The sequence below is a fragment of the Solenopsis invicta genome, chromosome 16, assembly GCF_016802725.1.
Source record: "Solenopsis invicta isolate M01_SB chromosome 16, UNIL_Sinv_3.0, whole genome shotgun sequence".
Classification (NCBI taxonomy): Eukaryota; Metazoa; Arthropoda; class Insecta; order Hymenoptera; family Formicidae; genus Solenopsis; species Solenopsis invicta.
In genome coordinates this window covers 24,605,762-24,619,208 of record NC_052679.1, presented here as the reverse complement: position 1 = coordinate 24,619,208, position 13,447 = coordinate 24,605,762, and the positions used below count along the sequence as shown (strand labels likewise).

The 13,447-nt window shown below is 35.7% G+C and overlaps 2 protein-coding genes across 2 annotated transcripts; one reads left to right on the top strand and one right to left on the bottom strand.

The window, feature by feature from the left end:
- The first annotated feature begins 84 nt into the window (after positions 1–84).
- LOC105193814 lies at positions 85–3,670 on the top strand. Its single transcript, XM_011158418.3, has 4 exons — positions 85–762; positions 1,907–2,237; positions 2,931–3,136; positions 3,375–3,670. The coding sequence occupies exons 1-4, from the start codon at positions 236–238 to the stop codon at positions 3,604–3,606; spliced, it is 1,296 nt and encodes a 431-aa protein (XP_011156720.1). The 5' UTR covers positions 85–235; the 3' UTR covers positions 3,607–3,670.
- LOC105193871 (SWI/SNF complex subunit SMARCC2) lies at positions 2,415–10,591 on the bottom strand. Its single transcript, XM_026135138.2, has 11 exons — positions 10,132–10,591; positions 9,323–9,442; positions 9,129–9,242; positions 8,609–8,973; positions 7,466–7,690; positions 7,102–7,394; positions 6,094–6,403; positions 5,226–5,986; positions 4,794–5,110; positions 4,197–4,674; positions 2,415–3,120 (listed from the first exon to the last, which is right to left on the bottom strand). The coding sequence occupies exons 1-10, from the start codon at positions 10,246–10,248 to the stop codon at positions 4,204–4,206; spliced, it is 3,093 nt and encodes a 1,030-aa protein (XP_025990923.1). The 5' UTR covers positions 10,249–10,591; the 3' UTR covers positions 2,415–3,120; positions 4,197–4,203.
- Positions 10,592–13,447: the final 2,856 nt, after the last annotated feature.

The window sequence follows — 13,447 nt, the reverse complement described above, 5'->3', positions numbered from 1 at the left end:
ATGATTGACATGTATCAATGTCCTTGTCTCTTAGAGGGGAGGCGTAAATCATTAATGAATTAAATTTGTTACGGTGGGAGGCAGCAACCCTCCAGTCGCTCAAATACCCATTTCCTGCATCAGTCGACTCTCCGGTCTACAGTGAAGTGTAGGATGTTAAAGTTGACTCTACCCGAAAAAATTGACAAGATATCTTCGTCATAGAGATTGGATTTCAGACAAGATTCTCGCAAGAATGGATAGTAGCGGTGATGGTAGCAATAAACTCACGCTCGACGATATCCGTGAATTAATTATTGAGGATGAGCCCAACGTGGAGATTGATAGTCTAGAAGAAGAACTAGGATCGGGAAGAGGTGATAACTATACTTCGATGCTGTATCGAGTCCAAGCAAAGGGGCGCAAACTGTTAAAAAACGAGGAATATATTAATTACGAATGTGCCATCATTTACAAAATACTGCCGGAATCCAAGAAACGTCGTGAGGCGTTTAAGAGCGAGTTATTATTCAGGAATGAAGTTGTGTTTTATAAGCATGTGTGGCCCGCACTGAACAGGCTGCAGTTAAACGGCAGAAGAGTGTTCAGCGGGGTACCCAAGATATACGCCGCTAGAGCCGATCTTATTGCCATGGAAGATCTAAGACAGAGAGGCTTTAAGATGGCAGACAGACGGAAAGGATTAACAGTGGAAAATTTAGAGCATGTGTTGAAGGCTCTAGCGGGCTTTCACGCTCTTAGCTTGACGTTAAAAGAATCCAGGTAAGTATGTTTAGTTTTTAATTATAATTAGAGAAATGAATAAGTATTACTCTGGATAACTCGACACAATTAACTAGGTTTTACTAGACGCAAACTAGATGATTGAGAATCGTTGCAATTGAAAATATTAATAATAAATGTTAAAAGAGCAATAGACAAAAAGGATCAATTTTGGCTCTTGAGTGGTAAGTAAAAACTATGTTTTTTTTAAATCTTCGAATTGTTAAATCTGATTCTGATCTTTATAAAGTTTTAATTTAGCGAGAAAGTGTTCAGTATATAAAATCATATGAAGTTATTACGATAACAACAATATAAAAGTGTAAAACTATAATAAAATAATATTAAGTAAAAATCGATCGATATGTTAACATAAATTAATAAGTTAATTAACAAATAAAGACGGCCTCATTCGGTCAAAACGAATCTTGACTTGCGAATTTTATAATTTCTAGTAACGAAATACTACAATAAAATACAAAATACTCTGGAAGAAAATCCTTAAAAAATATAATAAACAATAATGCTTTTAAATGCTGTAGTCAAGATTTAAAATAGTTTCCATCGATAATGCCTTTGTTTTTAATTAATTAATAATTTTTTTTTTAATCAAGTAGAACATGAACTATTGGAGATAACAGCATTATCATGTTTTACTATCAAGAAAATACGAATTTACACATTCGTAAAGTTCAACAATAATAATTAGATATTTGAAGGCTAAACTATAATGTGCTCTTTGTTTCCTGTTCTTTTGTTTATTACTTTTTTATATCTTTGCACAATATTTTATCAACAATAATATTTCTTATCATTTTCAGAGTTCATTAATTTTTATCTCGTCAATTTCAATAAAACAGTACGCAAAGCAAAAAAGCAACAGATAATAAACAAACAACAAGAAACAAAGAGAACATTGTAGATTAGCCTTAATAGTTTCATATGCTGATTTTAATACGTCCCTGATAAATTAAAACTTTTTGAAGGTCAGGATCAGATTTAGCAACTTAAAAATTGTAAAAAAAAAACATCGTTTTTATTTGCTAAAAAATAGCCTCATCGTCCTTTTTTTTATACACGCAAGTTATTTTGTTTCGCTATCTTGTCTCCTGATTTTAACGCAAAAAGGTGTTACTCTTTAAAGGCCAGAAGAGTTCGCGAATTTAACGAATCCGGAACATGATCAAGGTATACAAGAAACGTTATTTCGACGGGATAATAAAGATTGGTACCGTCAGTATTATCGCGTGGCCGTGAATAATGCCATCATGATGGTGTCCGAAACGCTTCCTTCGAACATGGACTACAGGAGACAGGAAGTAATGACGAAGCTGCAAGCTTTCCTAAACGAGGACGTATTTTTCCGCACTATGAGCGAACTTGTTTCCACGCAAGGACTTCTCTCTGTATTTTGTCATGGTGATTGTTGGACCAACAATTTCCTCTTTCAGGATGTACCAAGCTCAGATATAGAGGTGAATCTTATATTTTTGTAAGAAAAGTAAATTAGCAAAGCACATTGCATGTCTGGTAATATCTACAATAAAAAATTGCACGTGTTCAATGAAAAAGATGATTATCATTGGATAAAGATAATAATCTTTTTTCGTTTTTTTCTGATCTCTTAGCGAGATAACGAAACGAGAAACCACTTTTTTTGTTGTTCCATACACTTTTATTATATAAATTTATAAGATTCTTATGCTTCAAATGTTTTTTCCATTTGCGATCTTAATAAAAAGACTCCGGTTTAGCGAAAGATCACACCTAGACCTGTATAGCAGATCGCAAAGATTCTTGCATTATGTATAATTACATCTAATTAAAATAAACTCAGATACCGTCAACTTTCAGAGAAAACGTAACGTAAAATTACATTATAAATATGTTCGAAAATAGAAAAAAATCTGAAAAAATTATAAATATTTTACACACTCGTACTTAATTCTCTCTCAACCGTTTGGTTTCCTATGCTGGACAAAATTTCAGTTAAACTAGAGATAATTATTTTATAAAAAATACCGCCAGATATACGATGCAAGAATATTTACCCCGCATTATGATCTATAAATCACATTCGAGATCGACAATGCTGGCTGGCACGAATGTGAGATGCGTCTCACTTGCGAAACTTCTGAGACTTGATTTTTAATACTGTGCTTCTGCAGGCCGTTTATCTAGTCGATTTTCAACTGACGCGGGTCGGTTCACTCGCTCTTGATCTTGCGAACTTGCTGTATTGTTGCACGAGTGGTGTTGTTAGGCGGGCTTACATGACACAGCTTCTCCAACACTATCATTCCCATCTGATGTCCTCCTTGCGCGTCCTCAACCCGGAACAGCCGCCGAAAGATCCATCTATTATGTGGGAATTGTAAGTAAAATGCCAAGATTTAGTCATGGATGCAACAAAACTACAATACATTCATTACTTACACTTCATAAGTAATTTATCGTTTAATCAAAGAGCTTATTTACTCCAATCGTCCAATTTTTTTTTAAACAGATATATTACCTATGATTTTGTGATATTCGCTATTTTAAGTTTAAAGATATAGACTTAGGACGATTTAACTACCTTTTTAATATTATTATCTATTCAACGATTACAGATTAAAAGAAGAGATGCGGAGATGCGGACGATTCGGATTGGGATTAGCATTGGACATTTTACCGATTAGCACGTGCGCCAGTGACGAAGCACCGAATCTGTACGAAACGAGTAGCACGGAAACCAGTGAGGAGAAACATAATACTACAGTAGCACCGCCACCCGGAGGTGCCGAATGTGCCCGACTCATGACTGACTTAGTATTGGAATTGATAGACAACGAAGCTTTGTAGATCAGATATCATATTATTCAACGATGTATGTAATAATATAAATAATAGAAATCAAGTATATACATCTTTTACTCTTATAATGTATCATTGAAAAAGAGCGACAAAATTTGTTCCGCAAGAAAAATCTTCCTTTTTTGTTTTACTCAAATTTTGGAAAAGAATTTCCAGATTTTCCATTTTATTGAAAATTTCAGATAAGATTAGAAAATTTTTAGTATAGTTCTAAAATAAATTTATTTTATACCTTTAATGTTTCTTAACACATATAATAACAATAAACTTGAGTTTTGAACATTAAATTTGAGAAAATGGTCTAATATGTATATCCACATAATTGAAATTAAAAACACATAGAAAAACTTTTGCAAATTGTATTTTATTCCTTTTTTTGAGGCATAAAAATGTTTTAGAACGATACGAAATTATTTTATATATGTAATATGTATTCTATATCGTGGAAGCAATCTGTAACTTGATGACAAGTGTTATCGAATAAAAACAGAGGACTTAAATAGTAACATTAATAATGTGTCATGTAATCTATAAAAAAATTTGATTTACTATTTAACTACTTAAAGATTCAAACTCACGAAAAAGTTATGTTTGTTGTGGCGGTGTGTGCGGTGGCGGTTGTTGTTGCTGTTGTTGAGCCTGCGGACTTGGCGGTTGCTGCTGTTGTTGTTGTGCACCGGGTGGTTGCCAGGGTGGATGTTGCTGAGTCTGCTGCTGCTGCTGCTGCTGTTGCTGTTGTTCTTGAGCTAGTCGCTGGTGGGCCTGCTGTCTTGCCCTGAATTCAGCCGCTTTCAACTGCTCAAGATGGAACTGTTGCCGCTCAGTAATGAGCTGTTGTCGCTGATATTCAAGACCCTCGCGTTCGCGCTCCATCGTTGTTTCCAATTCTTCAAAGTGGCGCAGCTTGATCTCCAGTTTTTTCATCTGTGTCTCAACTAGTAACGCAACCAATGACTTGATTTTACGTTCCTCTACAGCTGCTAAATGTTTAGCTTTAACAGCTGCAGCCGCTAACGCTGCAGCCGCCGCAGATTGAAGCTGAGCATCCCTTACAACCTATGAAAGAAAAATTTAACTTAAATTCGTGGTATTGTATGAATTATTTAGAAATTTTGATACTCTTTTTATATATGTAAATCATGATTTACGTCATCACGATTCCCTGTAATATTTACTTTGTCTTTCTTTTCTTTTGCTTCAGCAGCCTCTGGATCAGTGATGGATTTTGTGTCTTCTTCGCTTTCTTTCGATTCGTCCTCCTTTTTCGTGACTTCTACTTGAGATGGTTCAACTTCCATAGCATCTTTAGGTTTATCTTGCTCTTCTTTTTTCGCTTCGGGAGTGGGCGCTGCAGAATGAGGAGAGCTAGCCGCACCCGCCGGTACAGACGGAGTCGTTGGCGCGGTAGAAGCCGTTGTATCATCAGGTGGTTCGGGCGGTCCTGTGCCAGCGATACCTGATTGTGCCAATCCTGCCGCTGGATCAAATTTACCTATATAGGAAAAAAAAAAAATTAATATTTGTTTTCTATATTACAACCGTTATACACATTTGCCTTAAAAGACAAACCATTAGTTTCTAATTTATACTGTAATTAAAAGAATTACCGTCTGAATTAGCGCTAGCTTGAACGTTTCTTAAATGCTGATCCATTAAGGCAGCTGGTACTTGATCCTTTATCGCAGCAAATTCTTCCATAGCTGCCTTTGCCGCGCTCGCGGCTACTCTAGGATCCACGACTGATGCAAGAAAGGCGACCGTACTCATAACAGGATTACCAGCTTTCGAAAATGGTACCGGTTGGTAAGCCAATGGACCCAACCCTTCGGGTCCGCCTTCTTCCAAATATGGATCTTCTATAGGTAAACGTAAGAAGTGCAAGATACACTCGTCTTGCGTTCTCGACCCCACATGTTCGCATACTTTGTTCCAGTCGTCCTTATGTAATTCCAATCCTTCTAATAGTAAAAGTGTCTCCTGTTCTGTCCAATCGCGCGTAGCACCTGCTGCTTGTTTGTTTTTTAGGACTGCCGGTTTCCTCGAATACTGGTCAATTTTTAGACCGAAGTTTGCCATTGCGCCCGCCGAAGCTTTCTCCTCTGTTCCCAGAGTGCCTGTCACGCTCACTGGTTTTTTCTCCAAATCGAGTAACATCTTCGCAGCAGATGGCTGCGGTGTTTTTGGCGGATTTGGATTGACCGGCGCCAAACCGGATGGTGTATCCGACAAAACATGGAAATGTGATGTTGGTGGAGGTCCCATTGGTGTTGGTCTGGATTCTGCATCTACCTGATAATTAATGAGTCCCCATTGTTCTAAAAACGCGTGCACGCGCATAATCGCGCATACATCTCCGGCTAAATTCCGCCTATAAAAATATTTTCATTAGTAAAAAGAAATTCTTTTTATTCTTACATTCGACAATAAAAGCATAATTTTACATGCATAAATTAAAGCACGTAGTACGTATATTACCTGCAGGCAGTCGATGTAATGTATTCCGTTGGATTTAATCGATAGGTGTCAATCATAAAATTCCGATACGCAAGATAAATTTCTGGAGTCTTGGACTTATTTTTACCATTGAAGAATTCCGATAAAGCTCGTTTCTCTATGGTGTGAATCGAGTTGTAATCAAACCAGGCGGAGTAGCTAGGAACAACGATGTGATGCGTTTGTTCCGTCACATTATCTTCCGGTTCATCTCCTTTGCCACCTTCACCCCTTTCTTTACTAGTATCTCTCTCTTCTCTATCTTGGCCCCCTTGAGAACTTCCTTTGTCTCCTGTGCAATATCAACAGTTTTTAGTTCAGAGTTTATTAAATTATCAGATAGCTTGAAAATGTTTCTTAACAATTGAACTAAAATGGTTAATATAATGCAGTACATTTATATGAAGCCTAAGTTTAAGGCTCCTGTTCACTCATTGTAGCCATCTAGGATTGATAAAGTCAGAAAACTAATAAAGTGATAAAACCCATAAAAATTCTGACATTAAAATAAGAATCCTTTTCAATACAAAATACCATTTATAATCGACAGAGCAGACTTATATAATATACTGAAAATTTTCGATTTGTTAGGTGATTGATAAATAATCTACATATATGTCGAATTGAATTATAAACAAAGAATCTAACAGCTGCGGCATGGGAATATTTATTATTCATATAATAAAGTAAATATTTCAACTTGTTTTTCCCTAATTAGGCGCATTTCAAATATAAAATTGTAATAAAATGAGATATCTTCGGCATATTTTAGCACTATAACTATTGTAAATATAAAAATATTGCATAAAGTAAAAAATAACTTTGCAAAAATGATTTAGTCCTTGATGTGTCAGTTTTCACACATACATTGAATGTACATGTATAATTTGATATAATGTTGATGTAATTCTTTTTTTTGCTTTGAATCAAGTTGCCATATAAACTTGGTAATTGAATCAGTAGAAACTTAATCTATATTTCATTATATACCTTCCATTTGTTCATCAAGATCGGTCAAGTTGCCAGATTTGAGAGGTTGGAGCTCGCTGTCTTGTTTTTTACTACCAGTAGACGCCAACGTGGAGTTACCCGTTGTTGCATTACCCTGACCTGTAATCGGTGGATTCGTGGGCGTAGCGACCACCTCGACGATACGGGGTTCAGCAGGTGGATCATCCATTCCCTGAGTCAGATCTTCTTCTTCCTCACCGCCACGTGATTTCTTCGGTGCCGTTGCTGATGACGCGGAAGAAGCGCTTTGGATACCTGATGGTGCTCTGGTACTACAAGACAACAACATATGAAAGCAAAAGTGAGCGAAGTTTCGTTTGAAATTTTGCTACTAAACACGTACCTTTTGCGTTTGCCGAGTTTTGGAGGTGGGCTGGGCGATCGTTTCCTCTTAGGTTTCTTCGAAGGTGGTGGATGAGACGGCTGTGCCATCAAATCTTCCACTGACAGCCTATATTTGTGTACTCTCTTCTGTCCATTATCATCTATCTCATAATCTTCCTCATTCATCCACTCATTATATTGATCCAAGTCTAACGCCCATGTAGCCGATACTTTATACATTGATCTAGAAAATGATTACAGAATTTAATATTAATTTAGTAGATACTTACATATGACTTAAATATATAAGTCAAAATAAGTATTTTACTAGCTTTCAACTTATTGTATTGATCAATTGTGTTAACTAACTTCTATTTTATAATTTTATATTAAAAGTAGAAATGTATAAATCAAGCATTTGTGAAGAAGGATCAAATAGAACTGAATTTTGATAGCATGTTAAAAATCAATTCTGAAATTTTCATGAATAGAACTTCTTTGATATAAATATGAAAGAAATTTGAATCAAATTTTTCTAGTTTTATATTACATGCTAATTTATTACTTAATAAATACTTTATTAAATGTGATAAAATATTTTCAATAAAAGATGTTTTTTAACAAATAAGAAAATTAATCACAAAAATTTGAGAAAATAATTACAAAAAATTGTGCTAAATAAATATTTGTAATAGATATTGGACAATAAATAAGGATATTATATTGATAAATAAGCATTGAATATATATTGTACAAATTACAATGTTACTATCGACTTGATAGTATTTTAATGCATTTAATTAAAAAATATATAATAAAGTCATTTTTATCAAATTTTGTGTTTTAAATTTTAGAGAATTATAATACAAATCTACGAGATATTGAAATAATTTATAAAAATAATTGTTTATTGTATGTGCATACATTTTTTGAATAGTTTATAAGATTGAGAAATGATAGAAAAGTTTCTGAGATTGACAATCAAGTGCGAGAATTGGAACGTGCTGACATAAGATTAGTTGCGCGAGATATAAATGAAACAATCAAAATAGGCAATTTAAAATTACCAAACTATTCAAATTCGAAAATGATTGAAATCAAATCACAGTGAATTCGGATTAGAACTATTTGCACACCCATAAATTATCAAATATCTAAGTACCTTGAATTTGTGTTTGTGTAAGTTCCTTCGGGATAGTCCCATGGAAGATCCACTGTCAACCAGGAATCATAACTGTCTGGAAAGTAGTACCAATGAATTAGAACCGATCGCTCACGTCTCATGCAGGGTCGTGCATATTCCTCTTCTAATGGATCTACTGGAGGATAGATAATATGCGTAGCATCCGCCTCGTTTTCTACAACAGTCCCCTGGTGCTTTCTAACTACATCTTTTACTTTTGCAGCCGTGTTCTTGTCGACGTCTGGTCTTACATAAATACTTGGTACAGTCATACATCTATTCTGTATTAAAGCACGTTCTGCTGCCACCAGCATGTCAACTGTACGATCCATACGAGATCCAGACTGCAATAACAATAATCAGTGAGAGATTTAACATTATTCACTAATTAGTGAGATTTCGCGTTCGCGCAATTTTTATATAAACTGCAGAAGTATCAATATCATGTAAAAAAATATCTCTGCAAAAGATTCATATGAAATAAACATTAAACAATTACTTTTCCACCAGGAAAATCAAAGCGCCGCCATCCTTGCTCCTGCTTAAAACGATAAGCAGTAGCCAATATGTGACACACACCACCACCCGGCTTAAAATCCAGGAAGCATTTCATCTGTAAAAATTAAACTCGTAAATAATTGATTCAGATAAAACAATATTATTTTTGTTACATAATGAATATTTATTACATACTGGAAGCCTAGTCATAGGTGGCTTTGATACATTTTTCCCAAGATTGTCTTCCTGAAACTGTAGAAGTTGTACCAACAACGTAGCTAAGCTCTTGTTAGTGGGCGGATCTGTTTGTACATACTACAAAGAATCACAAATAAAATTATGGCATAAATATATTTATGTAAATGTAATCAAAATCAATATAACAAATTAATTATAGGAATCTAAATACTAGTCTTGTTTTATAACCACGATTGTATTTTCTTGCAAATATTTTGTCAATTTCTTACTTATTTTATCTATATATGTGTGTGTGTGTGTGTGTGTGTGTGTGTGTGTGTGTGTGTGTGTACATATACACACATACATACACACATATAAACACATATAAAAGTGTAAAATTTAATAATTGTTATATTTGCTGATAATTAAATTTCATGTTTTTAATATATACATGTATATTATATATATACATGTATATTATATATATATATATATATATATATATATATATATATATATATATATACATATAAATATAAGTATAATAAATAGTTAAAATCATAAGTAGTTAAAACATTTCATGATTATGTACAGTCATCGGGATTCTCGCGTCCGCGTCAGTGCTATAAAAAATATTAGGGCATTGCGAGAATCTTTATAAAATTATTCTCTCAAGATACAACTCCAAAAGACACCACAAGATCGTCGGGATGGAAAATGTGATCGTCGATAATGCATGCTGTGAGAGGGGAAGTGAAGCCGCAGATACCGCGACGATAGTTTACGACGCCGGGTGGTATCCATGTTCGTACGAACGAGCGTACCTTCTTGCAGTTCTTGAGCAGCCACTGCTTGACGCCATCAAGCTGAGTGAGAATTTCTGGTGCCTCGAAGAACTTGGCGTTGGGTCCGCCGTCCTTTTTTGGGCCTAGCGACAGCATTTTTCATAGATTCCCAATAATGAGACACGATGATCCCGATCACGAAGCAACGCGCCGAGCACAAACATGACACGCCTCTGAAGTTGGCTGTAGATGCCCTGGGCGCACGTCCATCGCGGCGAAAAACGCGTATTATCGACTGTACGATGATGGCGTGCGCGGCATCAATTACGCAATACGGTGAAATTCTGTTTACAGGTGCGATAATCCTACGACGTCGCGACGCCCGTTTTGCACATTTGTGTACAAATGTAAACTCGAATAAATTATCGGAAAATATTAAACTTGACTCGTGAAACGCGACAGTTGGTAAACGCGTCCTAAAACATGGCCGCCGTGCGAGTCGGTCGAACAGATGTGAATTTAGTTGCTATTTGTTACAGAGAGAAACTGACGCGTGACATGCGTCCTCACTAATCGAATTTTTTCACAAAAGTGAGGGAAATTCGAAGTTCAGAGAACGACTTGCGACGTATGAAAAAAGTGAGCGGTACTGCGGCATAACTTAAATGGTAATCGAATTGACCAATTGTAGTTAAAAGTGTGGAATATCAGCAGAAAACATGGAATATCAGCTTGATATTCTCCATTGTGATTAGTTAATTTGCTTAAAGTTGGTTTTTACTAGCCGTAACTGTAAGAAATTGGCCAATCATAATTGATTTACAGAAGAATAATCGGCTATGATTGGAGAATTTCTTACAATAACGGCTCTTATAAACCAATCCTTAATTTGTGCTACGTTTTTCTGTCGTAACTCAGAGGGCAACTTTAATTTTAATTCATTTAATTGCAGTAATTAATTCAAACAGAATCGTTTAATAAAAATTTTTTATTATTTTATTCGGTAATACTGAAGGAGACGGTCTTCTTCACCGATTTTGATGAAATTAGGCCCATTTGACGCGTTTTCACATGAAACTAACGAATTTGGCAGAAAAAAGTGTTGCTCGGACACACAAACCGAGACATCAATCGTTAAAGTTAGCGATTGTACAGGTTAGAATATCAGTCATCTCAGCGTAATGTAACGAACTGAGCATGCGCTGTGATAGAAATATGCACAAAATTTGAAATGCTTATTAATAATTATATCACGATAATAATTAATAATTATAATCATACCACATTTACTACACTTGCTTGTATTTGCTAGAACATTATGTTAGATTAAAAAAAGTTATTAGTTTTTGTGCAATGTAGATTTTTTTAATAAGGCATGAAAACAATTTATTTTATAAAATTAATTAATTTAATTAATAAACACATTTTACTTACAAATAGAAATCTTGAAACGAGGTCTACAGATGTATTGCTTTCTCCACATGAGTTTGCAACTTTTCACACGAAGGGAGGTCTACCCCTTTCCCACCCCCACCCATCTCACCCCCCCGCGCGCACGCCTTTAATGGCCAAGCACATGAAATGCATAACATAAGTACATCCAAGGACTTTGATTCTGTCCATGGGGAAATTTTTTAAACTGAGAAGTCGCTATCTTTCTACATACTTACAGTTCATGATTAACGTAACAACCAATAAGCTCTAGTTGGTTCATTAATCATGAACTGCAAGTATGTAGAAAGTGGTAACTTCTCAGTTTGGAAAATTTCCCCATGGACAGAATCAAGGTCCTTGGGTATACAACCGACGAGTCCTGGGGGTCGATTGTGTATCATGTAACTAGAGTGAAAATTACAAAAGTGAGCAAATTCACTAGGTATTGACCAATAAAATTATAAATACTCTAGTAAATTTGTTTACTTTTGTCATTTTCACTCTAGTTACATGATACACAGGCTGTGTTCCGTTTTTACTGGCAGTGCAGTAAATGTGACGTCATGACAGTACACTGTCACAACTGTTCCAATATTACTGCATTACTGCCAGCACTGCTATAGCATCATATTTCGGAACAGCATAGTAGCCATATTGCACTGTAGCTACCTCACCTTGGAAGCTGCAGTAGTCACAGTGGCAATATGGCTACCATTCATGACGTCATTGATGTTACTAGATGCTGTCGCAGTGCGCTGCGTACCAATAACGGAACGGATTTTTCACCACTGCCAGTACTGGCAGTTATATCGGAACACAGCCACAATCGACCCCCTGATAGCGCACATCCCGATAGCACACAAATCACTCGCAATGGCAGATGCCTAGAGATTTTCCGTAGGTTGGATTAGATAAGTCAAGATGATTGGTTGGTGGGCTATCGGGATGTGCGCTATCGGAACCCTCCCAAGTACAACATAAGACCGATGGACCAATGAGCATCCAGCATAAAGTCGCGATATTGATTTACATTGGTTCCCATTGGTCCAGAGGTCTTAGGGTGCCGTCACATGGAGCGTAACTTGCATAGCGTAATTTGCGATTCTAGTAACTTCTAAAGCCTTCTTTCACATGAAGCGTATTTCGCGGAATTTCAAGAAATGCGTATCTAATGCAATCAATTGCTGATTAGGGTTTCTCTCTAACAGAAATGCTAAACAAATTTACGATTGGTTTTTGTAATTTACGCGTCTCGGAAAGTACGCTTCATGTGGAATTGATACTCTGCACACTAGTATGTGTGAATCATCTATGTACGAATCTAACCTGTGCGGGCATACATTCCTGTTACTTGTAATTTTCAAAAATTTATCTATTTAAAACAAAATAAATATATGTTAGGCATTTAAGAAAAAGAAAACATTTTACATGCAAGAAATTCAAGCAACACGGACATATCTATTAATGTACAACTTATAACCTTAAAATTTTGTTTCAACATATCGCAAGAAGGTTGGATATGACCGATATGACAGAATGTTATTACAGAATAGCTATTATAAATAATAAATTTGATATAAAACTGTTTCTTAATTTACCCTGATTTTATTATCCATCTTTCAATTTTGTTCTGTTTATTTAAGTAATACATGTGTTACCAATGCATGTATTATTACATGTACACAGCGTTTCTTACGCAGAAAATTGGATTCGACGTAACGATAATAACGTAAAAAGCGTAAAGTAACTAGGCGGAAGCTGATGTTCCAGTAAAACGATATCATTGGTCGGCGCAAGTTACGCTTACGCAAATTACGTCCCATGTGACGGCACCCTAAAACGATATCATTGGTCGGCGCAAGTTACGTTTACGCAAGTTACGCCCCATGTGACGGCACCCTGAGACGTATTTTCCGAGACG

Excerpts from the sequence above, each read along its gene's own strand:
- LOC105193871 (XM_026135138.2), bottom strand. The coding sequence starts at position 10,248 with ATGCTGTCGCTAGGCCCAAAAAAGGACGGCGGACCCAACGCCAAGTTC. Across the intron at positions 6,404-7,101 it reads TCTTGATGAACAAATGGAAG|GAGACAAAGGAAGTTCTCAA; the intron begins GTATATAATGAA and ends GATATTGCACAG. Across the intron at positions 5,111-5,225 it reads AGCTAGCGCTAATTCAGACG|GTAAATTTGATCCAGCGGCA; the intron begins GTAATTCTTTTA and ends TTTCCTATATAG.
- LOC105193814 (XM_011158418.3), top strand. The coding sequence starts at position 236 with ATGGATAGTAGCGGTGATGGTAGCAATAAACTCACGCTCGACGATATC. Across the intron at positions 763-1,906 it reads TTGACGTTAAAAGAATCCAG|GCCAGAAGAGTTCGCGAATT; the intron begins GTAAGTATGTTT and ends TACTCTTTAAAG. Across the intron at positions 3,137-3,374 it reads CCATCTATTATGTGGGAATT|ATTAAAAGAAGAGATGCGGA; the intron begins GTAAGTAAAATG and ends CAACGATTACAG.